The 23,599-nt window shown below is 34.1% G+C and overlaps 2 protein-coding genes across 3 annotated transcripts in view; one reads left to right on the top strand and one right to left on the bottom strand.

The window, feature by feature from the left end:
• Positions 1-23,599, top strand: part of gig (TSC complex subunit tuberin) — a 49,561-nt gene that overhangs the window by 5,775 nt on the left and 20,187 nt on the right. The gene's annotated exons all lie outside the window — the stretch shown is intronic.
• obst-J (obstructor-J) lies at positions 7,285-13,355 on the bottom strand. The gene is made up of 2 exons (XM_075308479.1): positions 13,087-13,355; positions 7,285-8,340 (listed from the first exon to the last, which is right to left on the bottom strand). The coding sequence occupies exons 1-2, from the start codon at positions 13,180-13,182 to the stop codon at positions 7,492-7,494; spliced, it is 945 nt and encodes a 314-aa protein (XP_075164594.1). The 5' UTR covers positions 13,183-13,355; the 3' UTR covers positions 7,285-7,491.

Here is a 23,599-nt window from a genome sequence, read left to right as displayed (position 1 = left end):
CAAGGTCAAAAATAAAGTAAAGGCTGACGACCAATTTCACCTCGAGAAAGTTTAATATAATCCAAAGATCTATTAGATTAGATTAGAAGGAATTTCCATACTTAGAGAAGAAACGTGGGAGTGTGCTATCATTGCGAAGAGCTTTAGAGATTTGCATTGTTATTATGTTTTTGTTTAAATTCGTCTGTTGTATTACCTGATTGATCGAAAACCCTTAAAAGTTGGGTCATTCTTTTTCTCTCTAAATTATTTTCTATACTGATAGACACCCAATATGGTATGAGTATTTTGCCTGATGAAAAAGTATCACAAAAGAAATTTTCTATCGTTTAGTATGTTCTCGTAAATGGATATTGTCTACATTTCAGCGAGTACTGACTCATATTTTTTATAGTGTTTGAAAATAGTGGCTTCTGCGGATCTTTTAAAAGTAAAATATCTTTCAATATCGATCTATTGTTTCATATAAGTAGTGTGCTTAGGTGCTTAAAAAATCGTTTAATCGCTAGTCGTGACAACAAATAATCGCTAAAATAAACTGATTTTGAACCGAACATAGTACCGGCTTAATAATATTTTAGAAGTGTTCGACTTTCTTTAAGAGCAATCCGTGGGAGATGATTTGACTGTAAAAGTGCTTCGAAAAAGGCGAATACAGCTTGGGAACGAGTTCTTCCACCACGGTTTATGCATTTCCTTCGCCACTGCATAACGTATCGGATTGCGCTAATTGATGTTTTCTCCAAACAAGCATATTCCTTCTAAATCTTAACAAAATCTAGTGGCAAAATTGAGTAAAATTATGTGATTTAAAATCATTTATATTTCAAAAAGTCAACAGCGATGATTTCATTGCAATCTAAAGTAAATTCATTCTTAATTGACTTGGTTTTTGTTTCAACATTAAAATTATGGACTTCTTAACTGTTTGGAAGTCTTATCGAATACTGTATACAAATTATGTTATAGTTATGGTAGCAACAATAATAATCATATTCCTTTATAATAGTTTCATTTAATAAAATAAAAAAAAATAAATTTTAGTCTCCTATCAATAAATTTTGTTTTGTGCTCGTATCGTTCAGTCGGGGATCCCTGATTTGCGATTATTCCCTGCAACAATCACTAGAGAGCAATCTTATCTAAATACTGTAAATATGTTTCGAGTATTGAAGTTGCTAAGCAACTTCGCTTTCATAAATATCTAAATACATTTCGCAAAATGACAGATAAGATTACAACAATTTCTACTCTGTTGTTTGCTATAACTCAATAGCATATAAATATAAAAAAAATCGGAGTAGAACCTTAGCCTCTGTGGTCATAAGAGTGTAAATCGCGCAAAAGATATACAGTGAGCGTCAATTAAGTGTACAAAGGGTTTGCTTTAATAAAGAGTTTTGCAATGTTGAGTTTCTCATTTTTTTTTTAATTTTTAAGTTTATGTTGAGACTCTATAGGTGAAGCAAATAGTGTCTACTAATATCGTAGATATAGAGGCAAACAAATTCGTATGTACACTTTATTCGGACGCTCACTGGGAGCTATATCTAAATCTGAACCGACCAAATTTGCACACTTAACGATACTAACAATAGCGTTCCTTGTTCAACATTTGATGAAAATCAAAAGGAAACTCTGACCTCCGAGGCCATATGTATAAATATGAACCAATTAAACCAAAATCAATAGAAATCAATTCTGACCCAAAACACATACTTGTGGCAAATTTGTAATCGATTGAACTAAAACTGTAACCTAATTTCGATCACAAAAATTTGCTCACAGACAAACGGACATGGCTAAATTGCTTCAGTATATTTGCCAAAGATACCATATCTCTATCATCTCGCCTTCTGCGTGTTGCAAACACATGTATTAACTTATAAGGTCCTCTACCATATAGTAGTGTAGGGTCCTCATGTAATTAATATATAGCGAGACACTCTGAAAAGCGGATACCACTCAAAAATGGACAACTTTCGAGAGGTATCCGCTCCCAAATGCGAACAAAATTTAGGCGCACGAGGATATTCACTACCGAGAGGTGTCACTGTACAACTGAATACACTCATACAGTTACGAAAATTCTCCACAAAATATGTCTCTTGAGGAGAGCAAATCCGAATTGCACTTATTTGACTCAGACACTGTGTCATGTTCCGTGTTTTCTGTATTGGGATTCCCCCCAAATTGGGGCTATTTTTTCGTGGATTGGGACGAAATTTTCGAATTGGGGATTATTTGGGGGTTGTGTGGTGAATTTCCATGAATTTGGCAATTTTTGTGGGAATTTTTTTCGAAATCGGTTCGTTATAATAAATCAGGTTTACTTGAAATTCTTTTTATTTCTACATTATTATTTTGATCTAGCAGCTCGTAAGCTGGTGCGACAAAAATGTTATACTATTTTAATTTTTAAATTATTATTGATTTTCTACAGCAGAAATTATTTCTTTACTTTTTATACCCTCCACCATACGATGGGGGTATATTAACTTTGTCATTCCGTTTGTAACACATCGAAATAGTGCTCTAAGACCCCATAAAGTATATATATTCTAGTGCGTGGTGAAATTCTGAGTCCATCTGAGCATGTCCGTCCGTCCGTCTGTTGAAATCACGCTAACTTCCGAACGAAACAAGCTATCGACTTGAAACTTGGCACAAGTAGTTGTTATTGAAGTAGGTCGGATGGTATTGCAAATGGGCCATATCGGTCCACTTTTACGTATAGCCCCCAAATAAACGGACCCCCAAATTTGGCTTGCGGGGACTCTAAGAGAAGCAAATTTCATCCGATCATTGTATATGGTGTAACAACTATGCAAAAATTGGTCCATATCGGTCCATAATTATATATAGCCCCCACTCACAAAAAAAATAAAATATGTATTTGTACATAAATTTGTAAATTTTTATAAATTTATGGACTTTTTCATAAAAAAATGTGTACAGCTACATAATATGTTGTTTTCGTAAAAACTGGTTATGAAATTATGTATTTTTTAATAATATATAGGGACGGTTTCATAAAATTGATGAAACATTACATAATATATCAAAAATACTGGTTTTATCTTAGCGTGAGAGAGCCACAACATAGAGTTACTCTCATGTGTATACAATACAAGCATATAATACGAGACAAAAAAAAAAACGAAACATAACGTTTTGAAGGCAACACGTGTATTTGAGTTTTTCAGTACAGTTTGGGTCTCCGTCACGATTCAAAGATTATTTATTGCTGTAAAAAAAATGATGAAAAAACAATATTAACTGGAAGCGTTGGTGCTTATGTTTATAAATAATATAAAATATTGTAATTATTAATTATATAATTATGTTCTTTGCTGGCTGGACTTTAATGCGGGTTTTAATAAATGAGTTCATACATTTTGACCAATTATGCAGCCATTAAGAATCAGAAATCTAAATGCAAAGTTACATGTAATGCATGAAGTTTTTATTATGTATTATGTAAAAGTTCATATTTTTCAATGACAAGAATATGTATACTTCATTTATAATATTAAAAATTCCATTCATATTATGTATACATTCGTAGTCAATGAAAACCTGTATTTTTATTTTATGAATTGTTTTCATATAATTTATGAATCCCGTGTTTGGAAACATTTTTTGAACACTATTCATAAAATAAATGTATTATTTTTTTGTGTGCATATAAACCGATTCCCAGATTTGGTTTGCGGACCCTCTAGGAGAGGCAAATTTCATCCGATCCGGCTGAAATTCAAAGATTATATCCGTCACGATTCAAAGATTATTTATTCCTGTAAAAAAATGATGAAAAAACAATATTAACTGGAAGCGTTGGTGCTTATGTTTATAAATAATATAAAATATTGTAATTATTAATTATATAATTATGTTCTTTGCTGGCTGGACTTTAATGCGGGTTTTAATAAATGAGTTCATACATTTTGACCAATTATGCAGCCATTAAGAATCAGAAATCTAAATGCAAAGTTACATGTAATGCATGAAGTTTTTATTATGTATTATGTAAAAGTTCATATTTTTCAATGACAAGAATATGTATACTTCATTTATAATATTAAAAATTCCATTCATATTATGTATACATTCGTAGTCAATGAAAACCTGTATTTTTATTTTATGAATTGTTTTCATATAATTTATGAATCCCGTGTTTGGAAACATTTTTTGAACACTATTCATAAAATAAATGTATTATTTTTTTGTGTGCATATAAACCGATTCCCAGATTTGGTTTGCGGACCCTCTAGGAGAGGCAAATTTCATCCGATCCGGCTGAAATTTGGTACATGGTGTTAATATATGGCATCAAACACCCATGCAAAACTTGGTCGAAATCGGTCCATAATTATATATAGCCCCCATATAAACCGATTCCCAGATTTGACCTCCGGAGCCCCTTGGAAGAGCAAAATTCATCCGATTCGGTTGAAATTTGGTACATGATGTTAGTATGTGGTCTCTAACAAACACGATATGGACACGAATTGGTCCATATCGGTCCATAATTATATATAGCCCACATATAAACCGTTCTCCAGATTTGATGTCTTTGAGTCTCTTGAAGAAGCAAAATTCATTCGATCCGGTTGAAATTTGCAACGTGGTGTTAGTATGTGGCCGCTAATAATCATCCCAAATTTGGTCCATATCGGTCTATAGTTACATATAGCCGATCCCCAATCACACAAAAATTGGTCCATATCGGTTCATAATCATGGTTGCCACTCGAGCCAAAAATAATCTACCAAAGTTTTATTTCTATAGAAAATTTTGTCAAAATTTTATTTCTATGGGAATTTTTTCAAAATGTTATTCCTAAATATAGAAAATTTTGTCAAACTTTATTTCTATAGAAAATTTTGGCAAAATTTTATTTCTATAGAAAATGTTGTCAAAATTTTAATTCTATAGAGAATGTTGTCAAAATTTTAATTCTATTGAAAATTTTGTCAAAATTTTATTTCTATAGAAAATTTTGTCAAAATGTTATTTCTATAGAAAATTTTGTCAAAATTTTATTTCTATAGAAAATTTTGTCAAAATTTTATTTCTATAGAATTTTTTGTCAAAATTTTATTTCTATAGAAAATTTTGTCCAATTTTTACTTCGATAGAAAATGTTGTCAAAATTTTATTTCTATAGAAAATTTTGTCCAATTTTTACTTCGATAGAAAATGTTGTCAAAATTTTATTTTGTCAAAATTTTATTTCTATAGAAACTTTTATCAAAATTTTATTTCTATAAAAATTTTTGTCAAACTTAATTATGTACGTATTTAATCGGCCTTTTTTAGTTTAATATACACTGCGTATGAACTACCTTGCAATTTAGAAGACGGTGTTAGGAAGTTTTAAGATACCTTGCCATCGGCAAGAGTTACCGCAACCCAAGTAATTCAATTGTGGATGACAGTCTCAGTAGAAATTGCTACGCAATCCATGGTGGAGGGTACATAAGTTTCGGCCTGGCCGAAATTACGGCCCTATATACTTGTTTTATATAAAAACTTCTCAAAAATTTAATGTGGATTTTTGTGATGTATTTTAATTTAAATTAAAATTTAATTTAATTTTTGGGGACGAAAGAGTCCCAATTTGGGGACAAGAGCCAGAAAAATTCTGGCAACACTGGTCATGTGTCATGGTGTCTTTGATAAACTCTCTTCATCTCCATCTACCATCATAGGTTGGGTCGTGGTGAAATTCTGAGTCCGTCCGTCTTTTCTAATTTGGCTTGCGGTGCCTCTGGCATCTTGGTGTCTTTATTATACCTATAGGATGGGTCGTGGTGAATTCCAACGAATCAATCTAGCGATGTCCGTCCGTCCGTCTGTAGATATCACGCTAAAATCCGAAAGAAAGAAGTTATGAACCTGAAACATGTCACAAGTAGTTGTTATTGATTTAGGCCTCATTGCATTGCAAATGGGCCATAAGGGACAATTTTTAGGTATAGTCCCCATATAAACTGAAACCCAGATTTGCGAAGCCTTGGTCTGGAGGAGCAAATTTGTTCGGTAACGGTTGTAGTTTGGTACGTCTATGGTCTCTAGTAGAGGTGTGCACGTGACACGAAATTGTCGTGACTCACGAAAATTGTCGTGACTCACGCGTGAGTCGTGAGTCACGCTCATGGCAACGGCGTGAGTGTGCGTGAGCGTGACTAACAAACCAAAATGTCGTGCGTGAGCGTGAGTCACGAAAATATTATCTTCGTGAGTGTGCATGAGTAAAGATTTACGCTCACGAAAATAATCCCGCTCACAAACATAAAACGCTTAAGAGTTAAATTCATTTACAATTTTAGTGACACCTGGGATGTTAAGAGTGTAATAACGCTCTCGATTTTAATAATGCTCATGTTTTCAGAGACGTCGCTAAGGTAAATTACTCAAAAAATTGTTCCCGAGTCATGACATTTTTCGTGAGTCACGGTATTTTTCGTGAGTTATGACATTTTCGTGCGTGAGTACAAATTTCCTTTTCGTGAGTGTGCATGAACGTGAGTCCTACCAAACAATATCGTGCGTGAGTGTGCGTGAGTAAGATTTTTCCGTCGTGAGTGTGCGTGAGCGTGAGTAAAATATTACTCACATGCACACCTCTAGTCTCTAGCAACCCCATATAACCCGATCCCCAGATTTGATTTCCCGAGTGTGCATGAGTAAAGATTTACGCTCACGAAAATAATCCCGCTCACAAACATAAAACGCTTAAGAGTTAAATTCATTTACAATTTTAGTGACACCTGGGATGTTAAGAGTGTAATAACGCTGTCGATTTTAATAATGCTCATGTTTTCAGACACGTCGCTAAGGTAAATTACTCAAAAAATTGTTCCCGAGTCAAGACATTTTTCGTGAGTCACGATATTTTTCGTGAGTCACGGTATTTTTCGTGAGTCATGACATTTTCGTGCGTGAGTACAAATTTCCTTTCCGTGAGTGTGCATGAACGTGAGTCCTACCAAACAATATCGTGCGTGAGTGTGCGTGAGTAAGATTTTTCCGTCGTGAGTGTGCGTGAGTAAAATATTACTCACATGCACACCTCTAGTCTCTAGCAACCCCATATAACCCGATCCCCACATTTGATTCCCCGAGCTTCCTGGAGGTGAAAATTTCATCCGATCCGGTTGAAATTTGGTACAAGGTGTTAGTCTATGGAAGGAATATGAACATCCCAAACATGTTTCAAGAGCACTATGTTACTTTTTCACAGGCTGTTTTCAAAACGGCCAAACTAAAACAATGTGATTTATATATAACAAAAATAAATATTATTTTGTTTTATTTATAGTGAAAACTTATTTTCTATTTTCTCTAAGGAATACAATAAATATTATATGACTATAAACTATCAGTAGTGGAACCAACTGTACAACAGACAGGTACATGGTGACAAAGAGTCTTTTTATTCGTTCATCTTTTGGTATAATTGATTGTTAAATTTGAAATCGCGTATTAATTTATAAATCTGGTATTTGTTTTATGATAGGCGAAATGTTTAGGGGAATTATTCAAACATCTTTTCTCAGTATCTAAAATACAATATTCTTTTTCGATATCGAAAAAGTGATCCTGAGGACATTGTTGAACATGAAGAATACCATTGACACATACTAGGAATTTCGAGCAATCAGTATCATGGTGTTGTAACATCATTTCATTCTTGCCCATCAAAGCTCGATGGGCACACAAAGCACTCAATTTCATATCACCATCAATTTTCAATTGTCTTGCATTGGCGATGGGACTTTGTAAATCTGGAGTTTTTGTAGGTTCCATTAAACAGATATGATAGACATCGACCATACAGGAATTCATTGTCGAATTATAGTATTGACCCAAAGGGCATTGTATTAGCTTGGCCTTCTTGGCCTCACACGAATAGTAGGTTTCACAATTATCATGATTTGTCATAATGGTACGTTCGGGTACCACACAACTGCATTTATAATCGGCATTATATTTAATGGGTTTACAGGACGAACTGGGAGCAAAGAAATATAGGCCAGGCCCACATTGTAATTTCTGATATTGACCATTGATACAAATTTCAAAGATGTAGCAATCGCCATCGACGGCCCGTTTATTGCCCTCCGAGCATGTCGAGGGTGTTGTCAATTCATCATCATTGCAATCGCTTCCGGTTATGCAGGACAAGGTTTGCTTATCGAAATGATAATCCTTATCGCAATTATAGATTTCAGCTTCATTATTATTGCAAACATAGAATTTGTGGCAATCTTCGGTGTGGGCAAATTTTGTACCATTGTAACGGCCTTTACAAAGGGTATGGGTGTTTTGAATCTAAAAGAAAGAAGAAGAAAATTATTTGGGAATTAGTAAATTGGTTACATATTTTTTTCCCCGAAAACATATATCCAAAAAAGGTGAATCCATCATGAAAGAAAATTTAGGTTTATTTTAGAAAGTTTTAATTAGAACATTTTAATTTTTTTAATTGCCACATGCAACATAGTTAATACTTTAAAAATAAAAAAAAAAAAAAAAATATATATATATATATATATATATATATATATATATATATATATATATATATATATATATATATATATATATATATATATATATATATATATATATAAAGAAATTTTTAAAAACAATAATTGTTTTTCTGTTGTTTAAGAACATTTTGTATTTTGAATTAAAAAATTGGCGCAAAAAAATTTTTTTTTGTGTGTAAGACTACACACAAAGAAAATTTCATTAAAATTGAGGCAACGACAATTTTTCAGTAGGACAGTAAAAGTGTTCGTTTATAATATGACATGTTTCGTTATTTAATAGAAAAATCATAACAAAAACGAAAAGTAGGAATTAGTAAATTGGTTAAAAATTTTTTCCCCGAAAACACACACCCAAAAACGGGAATCCATCATGAAAGAACATTTGGGTATATTTTAAAAAATTTTGTTACTAAAATATTTTAGTTTGTTTAATTGCCAAATGCAACAAATATAATAATACTTTTTGTCAAATTGATAAAAATTTATTTAAAACAATAATTTTATTTTATGAAATAATGTTTATGAAAATTTCATATTTTTAATTAAAAAATTGGTGCAAAAAATTTTTAAAATATTTTTAGCCCTACACACAAAGAAAATTTCATTAAAATTGAGGCAACGACAATTTTTCATTGTCATAACGAAAGTTTTTCATTAGGACAGTGAAAGTGTTCGTTTCGTTATTAAATAGAAAAATCATAGCAAAAACGAAAAGTTTCATTATATTTATGAAATTATTTCGTTATCTCCATATTAATGACAAATTTCGTTAATATAAAGAAGTTTTTTCTACCAGTATGTATGAAGTTCAAGACAGACCCAATTTATGTGAAATCTACTCATTTTAGAACATTATGATACCAATTTAAGTAAAATTTACTAATTTTTTTTGAAAATGTTGAACTAATTTATTCAAATTTCGAATTTAGTAAAAACGGGCATTTAATTTGTATAAAACTTTTTCTCATTTCTAGTTCATGTCATTCATGTAAGCTAAACAGAAAATAGGGAACATTTTCTCGCGTTTGTTAAGTTTAAGTTTTAAGTAAAAGAAAGTTTAAATCGGTTAATGAAATTTTCGTTGACTGTTTTTCCAAGGGTAAGACTGTACAAAATTTTTTTATCAAAAGGAAATTTTCAAATTTCGAAAAAAATAAAATTAAATTAAAAAAAAAAATATTTTTTTGCAATATAGCAGGTTGGCTGATAAGTCCCCGGTCTGGCACATAGATGGCGTCGCTAGTATTAAATGCATATTATTTTATACGTCTGTAAGTCAATTAGTTTGTGAGATAAAGCGTCTTTTGTGAAGCAACTTTTGTTATTGTGAAAAAAATGGAAAAAAGGAATTTCGTGTTTTGATAAAATACTGTTTTCTGAAGGGAAAAAATACGGTGGAAGCAAAAACTTGGCTTGATAATAAGTTTCCGGACTCTGCCCCAAGGAAATCAACAATAATTGATTGGTATGTAAAATTCAAGCGTGGTGAAATGAGCACGGAGGACGACGGTGAACGCAGTGCACGCCCGAAAGAGAAGGTTACCGACGAAAACATCAAAAATATCCACAAAATGATTTTGAATGACCGTAAAATGAAGTTGATCGAGATAGCACAGGCCTTAAAGATATCAAAGGAACGTGTTGGTCATATCATTCATCAATATTTGGATATGCGGAAGCTCTGTGCAAAATGGGTGTCGCGCGAGCTCACATTTGACCAAAAAGAACAACGTGTTGATGATTCGGAGCGGTGTTTGCAGCTGTTAACTCGTAATACACCCGAGTTTTTCTGTCGATATGTGACAATATATGAAACATGGCTCCATCACTACACTCCTGAGTCCAATCGACAGTCGGCTGAGTGGACAGCGACCGGTGAACCGTCTCCGAAGCGTGGAAAGACTCAAAAGTCCGCTGGCAAAGTAATGGCCTCTGTTTTTTTGGGATGCGCATGGAATAATTTTTATCGATTATCTTGAGAAGGGAAAAACCATCAACAGTGACTATTATATGGCGTTATTGGAGTGTTTGAAAGTCGAAATCGCGGCAAAACGGCCCCATATGAAGAAGAAACAAGTATATACGGCCGCAAGTTCGGCCAGGCCGAATCTTATGTACCCACCACCATGGATTGCGTAGAAACTTCTACGAAAGACTGTCATCCACAATCGAATTACTTGGGTTGTGGTATCTTAAAACTTCTTAACATCGTTTTCTAAATTGTGATTTAGTCCATACATGGTATATATTAGACAAAAAAGTTATGTATAGCTAAGTCTACAAATAATTACGAATCGATATGGACTTTTTGTACGTAGAGAGCCAGAACTGAAATATGGGGGTCGCTTATATGGGGGCTATATACAATTATGAACTTGATATGGACCAATTTTTGTGTGATTGGGGATCGATTTATCTGAGTGCCATATATAACTATAGACCGATATGGACCTAGTTAGGCATGGTTGTTAACGACCATATACTAGCACAATGTACCAAATTTCAACTCACTCGGATGAAATTTGCTCCTCCAAGAGGTTCCAAAACCAAATCTCGGGATCGGTTTATATGGGGCTATGTACGATTATGGACTGATATGGACCACTTTTGGCATGGTTGTTAAATATCATATACTACCACCACGTACCAAATTTCAAGCAGATCGGATGAATTTTGCTTCTCCAAAAGGCACCGGAGGTCAAATCTGGGGATCGGTTTAAATGGGAGCTATATATAATTATGGACCGATGTGGACCAATTTTTGCATGGTTGTTGGATACCATATACTAACATCACGTACCAAATTTCAGCCGGATCGGATGAAATTTGGTTCTCTTAGAGGCCTCGCAAGCCAAATCGGGGGATCGGTTTATATGGGGGCTATATATAATTATGGACCGATGTGGACCAATTTTTGCATGGTTGTTAGAGACCATATACTAACATCATGTACCAAATTTCAGCCGGATCGGATGAAATTTGCTTCTCTTAGAGGCCTGGCAAGCCAAATCGGGGGATCGGTTTATATGGGGGCTATATATAATTATGGACCGATGTGGACCAATTTTTGCATGGTTGTTAGAGACCATATGCTAACACCATGTACCAAATTTCAGCCGGATCGGATGAAATTTGCTTCTCTTAGGGGCCTCGCAAGCTAAGTCGAGGGATCGGTTTATATGGGGGCTATATATAATTATGGACCGATGTGGACTAATTTTTGCATGGTTGTTAGAGACCATATACTAACACCATGTACCAAATTTCAGCCGGATCGGATGAAATTTGCTTCTCTTAGAGGCCTCGCAAGCTTAATTTTGGGGTCCGTTTATATGGGGGCTATACGTAAAAGTGGACCGATATTGCCCATTTGCAATACCATCCGACCTACATCAATAACAACTACTTGTGCCAAGTTTCAAGTCGATAGCTTGTTTCGTTCGGAAGTTAGCGTGATTTCAACAGACGGAGGGACGGACGGACATGCTCAGATCGACTCAGAATTTCACCACGACCCAGAATATATATACTTTATGGGGTCTTAGAGCAATATTTCGATGTGTTACAAACGGAATGACAAAGTTAATATACCCCCCATCCTATGGTGGTGGGTATAAAAAGTGTTGTTCCACCAAGACAACGCACCGTGCCACAAGTCATTGAGAACGATGGCAAAAATTCATGAATTGGGCTTCGAATTGCTTCCCCACCCACCGTATTTTCCAGATCTGGCCTCCAGCGACGTTTTCTTGTTCTCACTGAGGCCTATTTTGAGGCAAAACCGAAGGAGTACTACCAAAATGGTATCAATAAATTGGAAGGTCGTTACAATCGTTTGTATCGCTCTTGAAGGGAACGTGTTGAATAATAAAAACGAATTTTGACAAAAAAATGTGTTTTTCTTTGTTAGACCGGGGACTTATCAGCCAACCTGTTATATATAATTTAAATATACCTGTTATATATAAATTAAATATATTTAAACTAATGTTTAACTACGCAGTTTTTTCAGTGTTCTGGATTTAATTTGTACTTTTTATCATTTCTAGTTTATGTCATTCATGTAAGCTAAACAAAAAATAGGGAACTTATTCTCACGTTTGTTAACTTTTCATAAAATGAAATAAAGTTTAGATCGGTTATTGAAATTTTGGTTGTCTTTTTTCCAAGGGTAAGACTGTAAAAATTGTTTCTTGTTAACAAGAAGAAATTTTCAAATTTCGAAAAAATAATAAAATTTAACTACAAAAAAATGTTTTTTTTTTGCAATAAATATAATTTTAATTTAGCGTAAGTTTAACTATGGATTTTGTTTTCAGTGTTCTTTTAAGAAAACCTCTGAATTATTTTTTTTTAAGAAGTAGCATGAACTTCAAATAAAAAAAATGTGTTGGTTTTTTTTTCTGGAAGATTGAAGTAAATGGTTGTGTTGAACTGAATTTCAGTTAAATAATTCTTATAAACTACAAATCATATTTTTTCTAAAATACCCATAGACATTTTCCACAATTTAAGAACTTACATATTCTGTCTCCGGCTCTGGGATACGGGGAACCACCATACATTGACTTAAAGCCATTAGGCTGAGAGTAACACACAATTGCACTTTAGTTTTCATTTTGTTTTAAATTAAAACTGAATTTTTAAAATTTGATTTTTTTTGTAAATTATAATTATTATTTATACGTTTTATTTTTCAAAAATTATTTTAGAAAAATTTTTGTTATTAAAATTTGTTTCTTTTTTTCAAGATTTTAACTTGTTGAGTGTTTGAGTTAAACTGTGCCTCTTTAGAAAACATTCTGCATTTTTAAATGAAATTTCCTCCGATAATAAGGCCAATAAAATTGGAGAGCGAAATCATTTGTTCAATATCAAAAAAATTTAATCACACAGGAACCGAACTGATAACTTCCGTTAGCACTAAATGTTAATTATTAGAGGTGTGCACGAGAGTAATATTTTTCTCACGCTCACGCACACTCACGACGGAAAAATCTTACTCACGCACACTCACGCACGATATTGTTTGGTAGGACTCACGCTCACGCACACTCACGAAAAGAAAATTTGTATTCACGAACACTCACGCACGAAAATGTCGTGACTCACGAAAAATACCGTGACTCACGAAAAATATCGTGACTCACGAAAAATGTCGTGACTCACGAACAATTTTTTGAGTAATTTACCTTAGCGACGCGTCTGAAAACATGAACATTATTAAAATCGAGAGCGTTATTACACTCTTAACATCCCAGGTGTCACTAAAATTGTAAATGAATTTAACTCTTAAGCGTTTTATGTTGGTGAGCAGGATTATTTTCGTGAGCGTAAATCTTTACTCACGCACACTCACGAAGATAATATTTTCGTGACTCACGCTCACGCACGACATTTTGGTTTGTTAATCACGCTCACGCACACTCACGCCGTTGCCATGAGCGTGACTCACGACTCACGCGTGAGTCACGAAAATTTTCGTGAGTCACGACAATTTCGTGTCACGTGCACACCTCTATTAATTATATTGTTTTCAAATTTGTTTACAAATTCAAAACGCAAAAAATGTGCGGACTAATAGCCAAATAGCTGGTAAAATATTTTATCTCTATGAATAACAGTTTTTTTTATTGTTTTTCATTCACAAAAATTCAAATTCTATCAAAACAAATCAATGCTTTTCCAAATGGAAAAAACAAAATGTCTTAGATTGCCAAAGGTATTGGCCTGAAGTAAATCCAAGTGCTAATTGCTTATCGTCCTTAGAATTTGCTTATCAAAAACAAGTGGTGAAATATTATTATAACAATTTTATTATAATTATTAATAATGATATGTTTTTAACTCTTAAAGTCAAACACATGGAGTCTAATGGGAACACTTAGAAAAAAAAAAACAACAAGTAAGAAAAGTCTAAAGTCTACCCTTCACCACTATGTATACCAACAATTTTGATACACCTTCAAGTTTGTTATGTTAGGTTTATTTTCCCACATACAAATATTTATGAACCGATTTTTTAAACTTTCACAAAATGTCTAGATTCAAAATTTAAATTGGTTAATGACCGGGACGGACCACAATGTTAGTAAAAAACAAGTATATACGGCCGTAAGTTCGGCCAGGCCGAATCTTATGTACCCTCCACCATGGATTGCGTAGAAACTTCTACGAAAGACTGTCATCCACAATCGAATTACTTGGGTTGTGGTATCTTAAAACTTCTTAACATCGTTTTCTAAATTGTGGGTTAGTCCATACGTGGTAGAGAGCCAGAATTGAAATATAGGGGTCGCTTATATGGGGGTTATATAAAGGGTGATTCTTTTGAGGTTAGGATTTTCATGCATTAGTATTTGACAGATCACGTGGGATTTCAGACATGGTGTCAAAGAGAAAGATGCTCAGTATGCTTTGACATTTCATCATGAATAGACTTACTAACGAGCCACAACGTCGAATTTTCAGTGAATGGGCCCTAGAAAAGTTGGCAGAAAATCCGCTTTTTTATCGACAAATTTTGTTCAGCGATGAGGCTCATTTCTGGTTGAATGGCTACGTAAATAAGCAAAATTGCCGCATTTGGAGTGAAGAGCAACCAGAAGCCGTTCAAGAACTGCCCATGCATCCCGAAAAATGCACTGTTTGGTGTGGTTTGTACGCTGGTGGAATCATTGGACCGTATTTTTTCAAAGATGCTGTTGGACGCAACGTTACGGTGAATGGCGATCGCTATCGTTCGATGCTAACAAACTTTTTGTTGCCAAAAATGGAAGAACTGAACTTGGTTGACATGTGGTTTCAACAAGATGGCGCTACATGCCACACAGCTCGCGATTCTATGGCCATTTTGAGGGAAAACTTCGGAGAACAATTCATCTCAAGAAATGGACCGGTAAGTTGGCCATCAAGATCATGCGATTTGACGCCTTTAGACTATTTTTTGTGGGGCTACGTCAAGTCTAAAGTCTACAGAAATAAGCCAGCAACTATTCCAGCTTTGGAAGACAACATTTCCGAAGAAATTCGGGCTATTCCGGCCGAAATGCTCGAAAAAGTTGCCCAAAATTGGACTTTCCGAATGGACCACCTAAGACGCAGCCGCGGTCAACATTTAAATGAAATTATCTTCAAAAAGTAAATGTCATGGACCAATCTAACGTTTCAAAAAAAAGAACCGATGAGATTTTGCAAATTTTATGCGTTTTTTTAAAAAAAAAAGTTATCAAGCTCTTAACAAATCACCCTTTACAATTATGAACTTGATATGGACCAATTTTTGTGTGATTGGGGATCGATTTATCTAAGGGCTATATATAACGGCATGGTTGTTAACGGCCATATACTAGCACTATGTACCAAATTTCAACTGACTCGGATAAAATTTGCTCCTCCAAGAGGCTCCAAAACCAAATCTAGGGATCGGTTTATATGGGGGCTATATATGATTATGGACTGATATGGACCAATTATGGCATGGTTGTTAAATATCACATACCAGCATCACATACCAAATTTCTACCAGATCGGATGAATTTTGCTTCTCCAAAAGGCACCGGAGGTCAAATCTGGGGATCGGTTTATATGGGGGCTATATATAATTATGGACCGATTTCGACCAATATTTGCATGGGTGTTTGAGGTCATATATTAACACCACGTAACAAATTTCAACTGAATCAGAAGAATTTTGGTCTTCCAAGAGGCTCCGGAGGTCAAACCTGGTGATCGGTTTATATGGGGGCTATATATAATTATGCACTGATTTCGACCAATTTTTGCATGGATGTTTGAAGCCATATATTAACACCATGTACCAAATTTCAACCGGATCGGATGAAATTTGATTCTCTCAGAGACTCCGCAATCCAAATCGGGGGATCGGTTTATATGGGGGCTATATATAATTATTGACCGATGTGGACCAATTTTTGCATAGTTGTTAGAGACCATATACTTACACCATGTACCAAATTTCAGCCGGATCGGATGAAATTTGCTTCTCTTAGAGTCCCCGAAAGCCAAATCGGGGGATCGGTTTATATGGGGGCTATATATAATTATTGACCGATGTGGACCAATTTTTGCATAGTTGTTAGAGACCATATACTTACACCATGTACCAAATTTCAGCCGGATCGGATGAAATTTGCTTCTCTTAGAGTCCCCGCAAGCCAAATCCGGGGATCGGTTTATATGGGGGCTATATATAATTATGGATCGATATGGACCAATTTTTGCATGGTTGTTAGAGATCATATATGCTGACACCATGTACCAAATTTCAGCTGGATCGGATGAAATTTACTTCTCTAAGAGTCCCCACAAGCCAAATTTGGGGGTTCGTTTATATGGGGGCTATACGTAAAAGTGGACCGATATGGCCCATTTGCAATACCATCCGACCTACATCAATAACAACTACTTGTGCCAAGTTTCAAGTCGATAGCTTGTTTCGTTCGGAAATTAGCGTGATTTCAACAGACGGACGGACGGTCATGCTCAGATCGACTCAGAACACACACAATTTTTTTTCTGGTTCAATCACGAAATTAATTGATCCAATTAATTTTTTAATTGAAACGCCCTCAATCACAGAAATGATAGTATCAATTAAAAAATTAATTGATCCAATTAAAAAATTAAATTAAAATTCAATTAAAAACTTTGTTGAATCAATTAAAATTTTAATTGAATATTTTTTAAAACTCAATTAAAATTTTAATTGGAAAAATTTTCGTGAAATTTTTTTTCTGTGCAAGCGGACATCGCTAAATCGACTCAGAATTTAATTCTAAGACAATCGATATACTAAACGATGGGTCTCAGACTTTTCCTTCTTGGCGTTACATACAAATGCACAAACAAAAGGGTATAAACAACGATAACAAAAGATTTAATTACGAAAAAAATAACAAAAAAACAAAAAATTGAGTAACATACTTTTCCTCTATTCGTTAAGCTATTCTTGTAGTTTAGTCAACGCATGGTTTTTCCAAAATTTTGGTCAAAATTTTATTTCTATTGAAAATTTTGTCAAAATTTTATTTCTATAGAAAATTTTTCGAAAATTTTATTTCTATAGAAAATTTTGTGAAAATTTTATTTCTATAGAAAATTTTGTGAAAATTTTATTTCTATAAAAAATTTTTCGAAAATTTTATTTCTATAGAAACTTTTGTCGAAATTTTATTTCTATAGAAAATTTTGTCAAAATTTTATTTCTATAGAGAATTTTGTTAAAATTTTATTTCTATAGCAAATGCTGTCAAAATTTTATTTCCAAAGAAAATACTGTCAAAATTTTATATAAAAATTTCTGTCAAAATTTTATTTCTATAGAAAATTTTCTCAAAATATTATTTCTAGAGAAAATTTTTCGAAAATTTTACATCTATAGAAAATTTTTCGAAAATTTTATTTCTATAGAAAATTTTGTCGAAATTTTATTTCTATAGAAAATTTTGTCAAAATTTTATTTCGATAGAGAATTTTGTTAAAATTTTATTTCTATAGAAAATTTTGTCAAAATTTTATTTCTATAGCAAATGCTGTCAAAATTTTATTTCCAAAGAAAATATTCTCAAAATTTTATATAAAAATTTCTGTCAAAATTTTATTTCTATAGAAATTTTTCTCAAAATATTATTTCTATAGAAAATTCTCTCAAAATATTATTTCTAGAGAAAACTTTTCGAAAATTTTATTTCTATAGAAAATTTTTCGAAAATTTTACATCTATAGAAAAATTTTCGAAAATTTTATTTCTGTAGAAATTTTTCTCAAAATTTTATTTCTATAGACAATTTTCTCAAAATTTTATTTGTAGAAAATTTTGTCAGAAAATAATAGTAATTTTTACCCAATTTTTGCCTTATCATCTTGGTCTCATTTGTAGACACATTTTTTCTCCATGTAAAAACTTCTTGATTATTATCATGGACATTTTTTATCAATAGACGATAGAGTCGTAGCATGATTTATTTATTGCTCTCCCGTAAATATGTCTCGCAAATATTACTCATAGGCAAATTATACTTGAATAATGCAAATTGTTTTTTCCTCAGGAATTTCTTTTAAACTTATTCTGAATTTATTATGTTTCTGTTGTTCCATATTTTGTTAAAGCTTATTGTAAATACATTTCTTAGAGATAATAAAACAATTTTTTAAATTTCAAAGAACTTATGTATATTCAAGTAGCAATGGAATTTCTATTGAATGTGCTTGAATATCAGTAAGACATGATAAACTCAAATTTTTTGCGATGCATTTATTTTATGTGTCAAGATTATATTTGTCAGTAAAACAAAAAATATTCGTTTTAAAGGGTTTTCCTAGAAATTTCATTGCTTTAAATGTATGCCTGTGTGATTTTTATTTATAATACGTTTCAAAAATGGTTGCTTAAATGCATACTGCACTAATTCAAAATGAAAAATTCTCCACTTTAGGGGATACGAACAAAACAAGTTTTTCATATAAAAATTTCAACTTTTTTCAGGATTTGGATGGAATTTTCGATTTTGTGGGGGTGGTCATGAATTAAGCACCTTTTTGCTCTAGGAGATATGAATGAGCAAAACAAGTTTTTCATATAAAAATTTAAATTTTTTCAGGATTTGGATGGAATTTTTAATTTTTGGGGGGTGGTCCTGAAATAAGTTCCTTTTCGCTCTAGGACACATAGTTTAGGAGCTATGAGCAAAACAAGTTCTTCATATAAAAAATTTCAATTTTTTCAGGATGGAATTGTCGGATTTTTGGGGGTGGTCATAAATTAAGCTCCTTCCCCTAAACCTAATTATTGGGAAATTTTTCATTTTTTTTAACTGAGGAACCTTTCATATGAAAAATGGCACAATGCAAAATTTCCCCAAAAAATGTTATAACCCCAAACATTTTCGGTTGTTTTTCATAATGAAAAATCTCGCAATTTTGTATGATGTTTTTTTTTGTGATAATTTTTCATTTTTGTTTTTGGGGCATTTTTCAGGGAGCCGTTATATACACATTGTAAGTATTGCCTGAAGTAGAAGGTTTTTTTTCTAATATTTAGTCTTGTAGGGACAACTCGTAGGGGCACAATGTAGGGACTTTTTCACTCCACCATAGGATGGGGGGTATATTAACTTTGTCATTCCGTTTGTAACACATCGAAATATTGCTGTAAGACCCCATAAAGTATATATATTCTGGGTCGTGGTGAAATTCTGAGTCGATCTAAGCATGTCCGTCCGTCCGTCCGTCTGTTGAAATCACGCTAACTTCCGAACGAAACAAGCTATCGACTTGAAACTTGGCATAAGTAGTTGCTATCGATGTAGGTCGGATGGTATTGAAAATGGGCCATATCGGTCCACTTTTACGTATAGCCCCCATATAAAGGGGCCCTCAGATTTGGCTTGTGGAGCCTCTAACAGAAGCATATTTCATCCGATCCGGCTGAAATTTGGTACATGGTGCTGGTATATGGTCTCTAACAACCATGCAAAAATTGGTTCACATCGGTCCATAATTATATATAGCCCCCATATAAACCGATCCCCAGATTTGGCTTGCGGAGCCTAAAAGAGGAGCAAATTTCATCCGATCCGGCTGAAATTTGGTACATGGTGTTGGTATATGGTCTCTAACAACCATGCAAAAATTGGTCCACATCGGTCCATAATTATATACAGCCCCCATATAAACCGATCCCCAGATTTGGCTTGCGGAGCCTAAAAGAGAAGCAAATTTCATCCGATCCGGCTGAAATTTGGTACATGGTGTTGGTATATGGTCTCTAACAACCATGCAAAAATTGGTCCATAATTATATATAGCCCCCATATAAACCGATCCCCAGATTTGGCTTGCGGAGCCTCAAAGAGAAGAAAATTTCATCCGATCCGGCTGAAATTTGGTACATGATGTTGGTATATGGTCTCTAACAACCATGCAAAAATTGGTCCATATCGGTCCTTAATTATATATAGCCCCCATATAAACCGATCCCCAGATTTGGCTTGTGGAGCCTCTAAGAGAAGCATATTACATTCGATCCGGCTGAAATTTGGTACATGATGTTGGTATATGGTCTCTAACAACCATGCAAAAATTGGTCCACATCGCTTCATAATTATATATAGCCCCCATATAAACCGATCCCCAGATTTGGCTTGCGAAGTCTCCAAGAGAAGCAAATTTCATCCAAGCCGGTTGTAATTTGGAACATGGTGTTAGTATATGATCTTTAACAACCGTGCCAGAATTGGTCCATATCGGTCCATAATTATATATAGCCCCCGTATAAAACGTTCTCCAGATTTGACCTCCGGAGCCTCTTGGAGGAGCAAAATTCATCCGATCCGGTTCAAATTAGGAACGTGGTGTTAGTATATGGTCGCTAACAACCATACCAAAATTGGTCCAATCACACAAAAATTGGTCCATATCGGTTCATAATCATGGTTGCTACTAGAGCCAAAAATAATCTACCAAAATTTTATTTCTGTAGAAAATTTTGTCAAAATTTTATGTCTACTTTGTCAAACTGAATTATATACGTATTGGATCGATCTTTTTTGATTTAATATATACCACGTATGGACTTACATACAATTTAGAAGATGGTGTTAGGAGGTTTTAAGATACCTTGCCATCGACAAGCGTTACCGCAACTTAAGTAATTCGATTGTGGATGGCAGTGTTTAGAAGAAGTTTCTACGCAATCCATGATGGAGGGTACATAAGCTTCGGCCTGGCCGAACTTACGGCCGTATATACTTGTTATTTATAATACGTTTCAAAAATGGTTGCTTAAATGCATACTGCACTAATTCAAAATGAAAAATTCTCCACTTTAGGGGATACGAACAAAACAAGTTTTTCATATAAAAATTTCAACTTTTTTCAGGATTTGGATGGAATTTTCGATTTTGTGGGGGTGGTCATGAATTAAGCACCTTTTTGCTCTAGGAGATATGAATGAGCAAAACAAGTTTTTCATATAAAAATTTAAATTTTTTCAGGATTTGGATGGAATTTTTAATTTTTGGGGGGTGGTCCTGAAATAAGTTCCTTTTCGCTCTAGGACACATAGTTTAGGAGCTATGAGCAAAACAAGTTCTTCATATAAAAAATTTCAATTGTTTCAGGATGGAATTGTCGGATTTTTGGGGGTGGTCATGAATTAAGCTCCTTCCCCTAAACCTAATTATTGGGAAATTTTTCATTTTTTTTAACTGAGGAACCTTTCATATGAAAAATGGCACAATGCAAAATTTCCCCAAAAAATGTTATAACCCCAAACATTTTCGGTTGTTTTTCATAATGAAAAATCTCGCAATTTTGTATGATGTTTTTTTTTGTGATAATTTTTCATTTTTGTTTTTGGGGCATTTTTCAGGGAGCCGTTATATACACATTGTAAGTATTGCCTGAAGTAGTAGGTTTTTTTTCTAATATTTAGTCTTGTAGGGACAACTCGTAGGGGCACAATGTAGGGACTTTTTCACTCAATACAATTTTTATACCCTCCACCATAGGATGGGGGGTATATTAACTTTGTCATTCCGTTTGTAACACATCCAAATATTGCTCTAAGACCCCATAAAGTATATATATTCTGGGTCGTGGTGAAATTCTGAGTCTATCTGAGCATGTCCGTCCGTCCGTCCGTCCGTCTGTTGAAATCACGCTAACTTCCGAACGAAACAAGCTATCGACTTGAAACTTGGTACAAATAGTTGTTATTGATGTAGGTCGGATGGTATTGCAAATGGGCCATATCGGTCCACTTTTACGTATAGCCCCCATATAAACGGACCCCCAAATTTGGCTTGCGAGGCCTCTAAGAGAAGCAAATTTCATCCGATCCGGCTGAAATTTGGTACATGGTGTTAGTATATGGTCTCTAACAACCATTCAAAAATTGGTCCACATCGGTCCATAATTATATATAGCCCCCATATAAACCGATCCCCAGATTTGGCTTGCGGAGCCTCTAAGAGAAGAAAGTTTCATCCGATCCGGCTGGAATTTGGTACATGGTGTTAGTATATGGTCTCTAACAACTATGCAAAAATTGGTCTACATCGGTCAATAATTATATATAGCCCCCATATAAACCGATCCCCCGATTTTACTTGCGGAGCCTCTAAGAGAAGCAAATTTCATCCGATCCGGCTGAAATTTGGTACATGGTGTTACTATATGGCCTCAAACTCCCATGCAAAAATTGGTCGAAATCGGCCCATAATTATATATATAGCCCCCATATACACCGATCCCCATATTTGACCTCCGGAGCCCCTTGGAAGACCAAAATTCATCCGATTCGGTTGAAATTTGGTACGTGATGTTAGTATATGGTGTCCAACAACCATGCAGGAATTGGTTCATAGCAGTCCATAATTATATATAGCACCGATATAAACCGATCCCCAGATTTGACCTCCGGTGCCTTTTGGAGAAGCAAAATTCATCCGATCTGGTTGAAATTTTGTACGTGGTGGTAGTATATGATATTTAACAACCATGCCAAAAGTGGTCCATATCAGTCCATAATCATATATAGCCCCCATATAAACCGATCCCGAGGTTTGGTTTTGGAGCCTCTTGGTGGAGCAAATTTCATCCGAGTCAGTTGAAATTTGGTACATTGTGCTAGTATATGGCCGTTAACAACCATGCCTAACTAGGTCAATATCGGTCTATAGTTATATATAGCCCTCAGATAAATCGATCCCCAATTCTGGCTCCCTACGTACCGTGCAAAAGTCCATATCGATTCGTAATTATTTGTAGACTTACATACCTTTTTGTCTAATATATACCACGTCTGGACTAATTCACAATTTAGAAAACGATTTAAGATACCACAACCCAAGTAATTCGATTGTGTATAACAGTCTTTCGTAGAAGTTTCTACGCAATCCATGGTGGAGGGTACATAAGATTCGGCCTGGCCGAACTTACGGGCGTTTATACTTGTTTTTGTTTAAAATATTGGAGTGATCAATATAGACCTAGCTGTTAAGAACTATTGCT

Source organism: Haematobia irritans, chromosome 4 (assembly GCF_050003625.1).
Source record: "Haematobia irritans isolate KBUSLIRL chromosome 4, ASM5000362v1, whole genome shotgun sequence".
Classification (NCBI taxonomy): domain Eukaryota; kingdom Metazoa; phylum Arthropoda; class Insecta; order Diptera; family Muscidae; genus Haematobia; species Haematobia irritans.
Note: the sequence above shows the minus strand (reverse complement) of the source record. Positions and strands in the feature narration are given on the sequence as shown.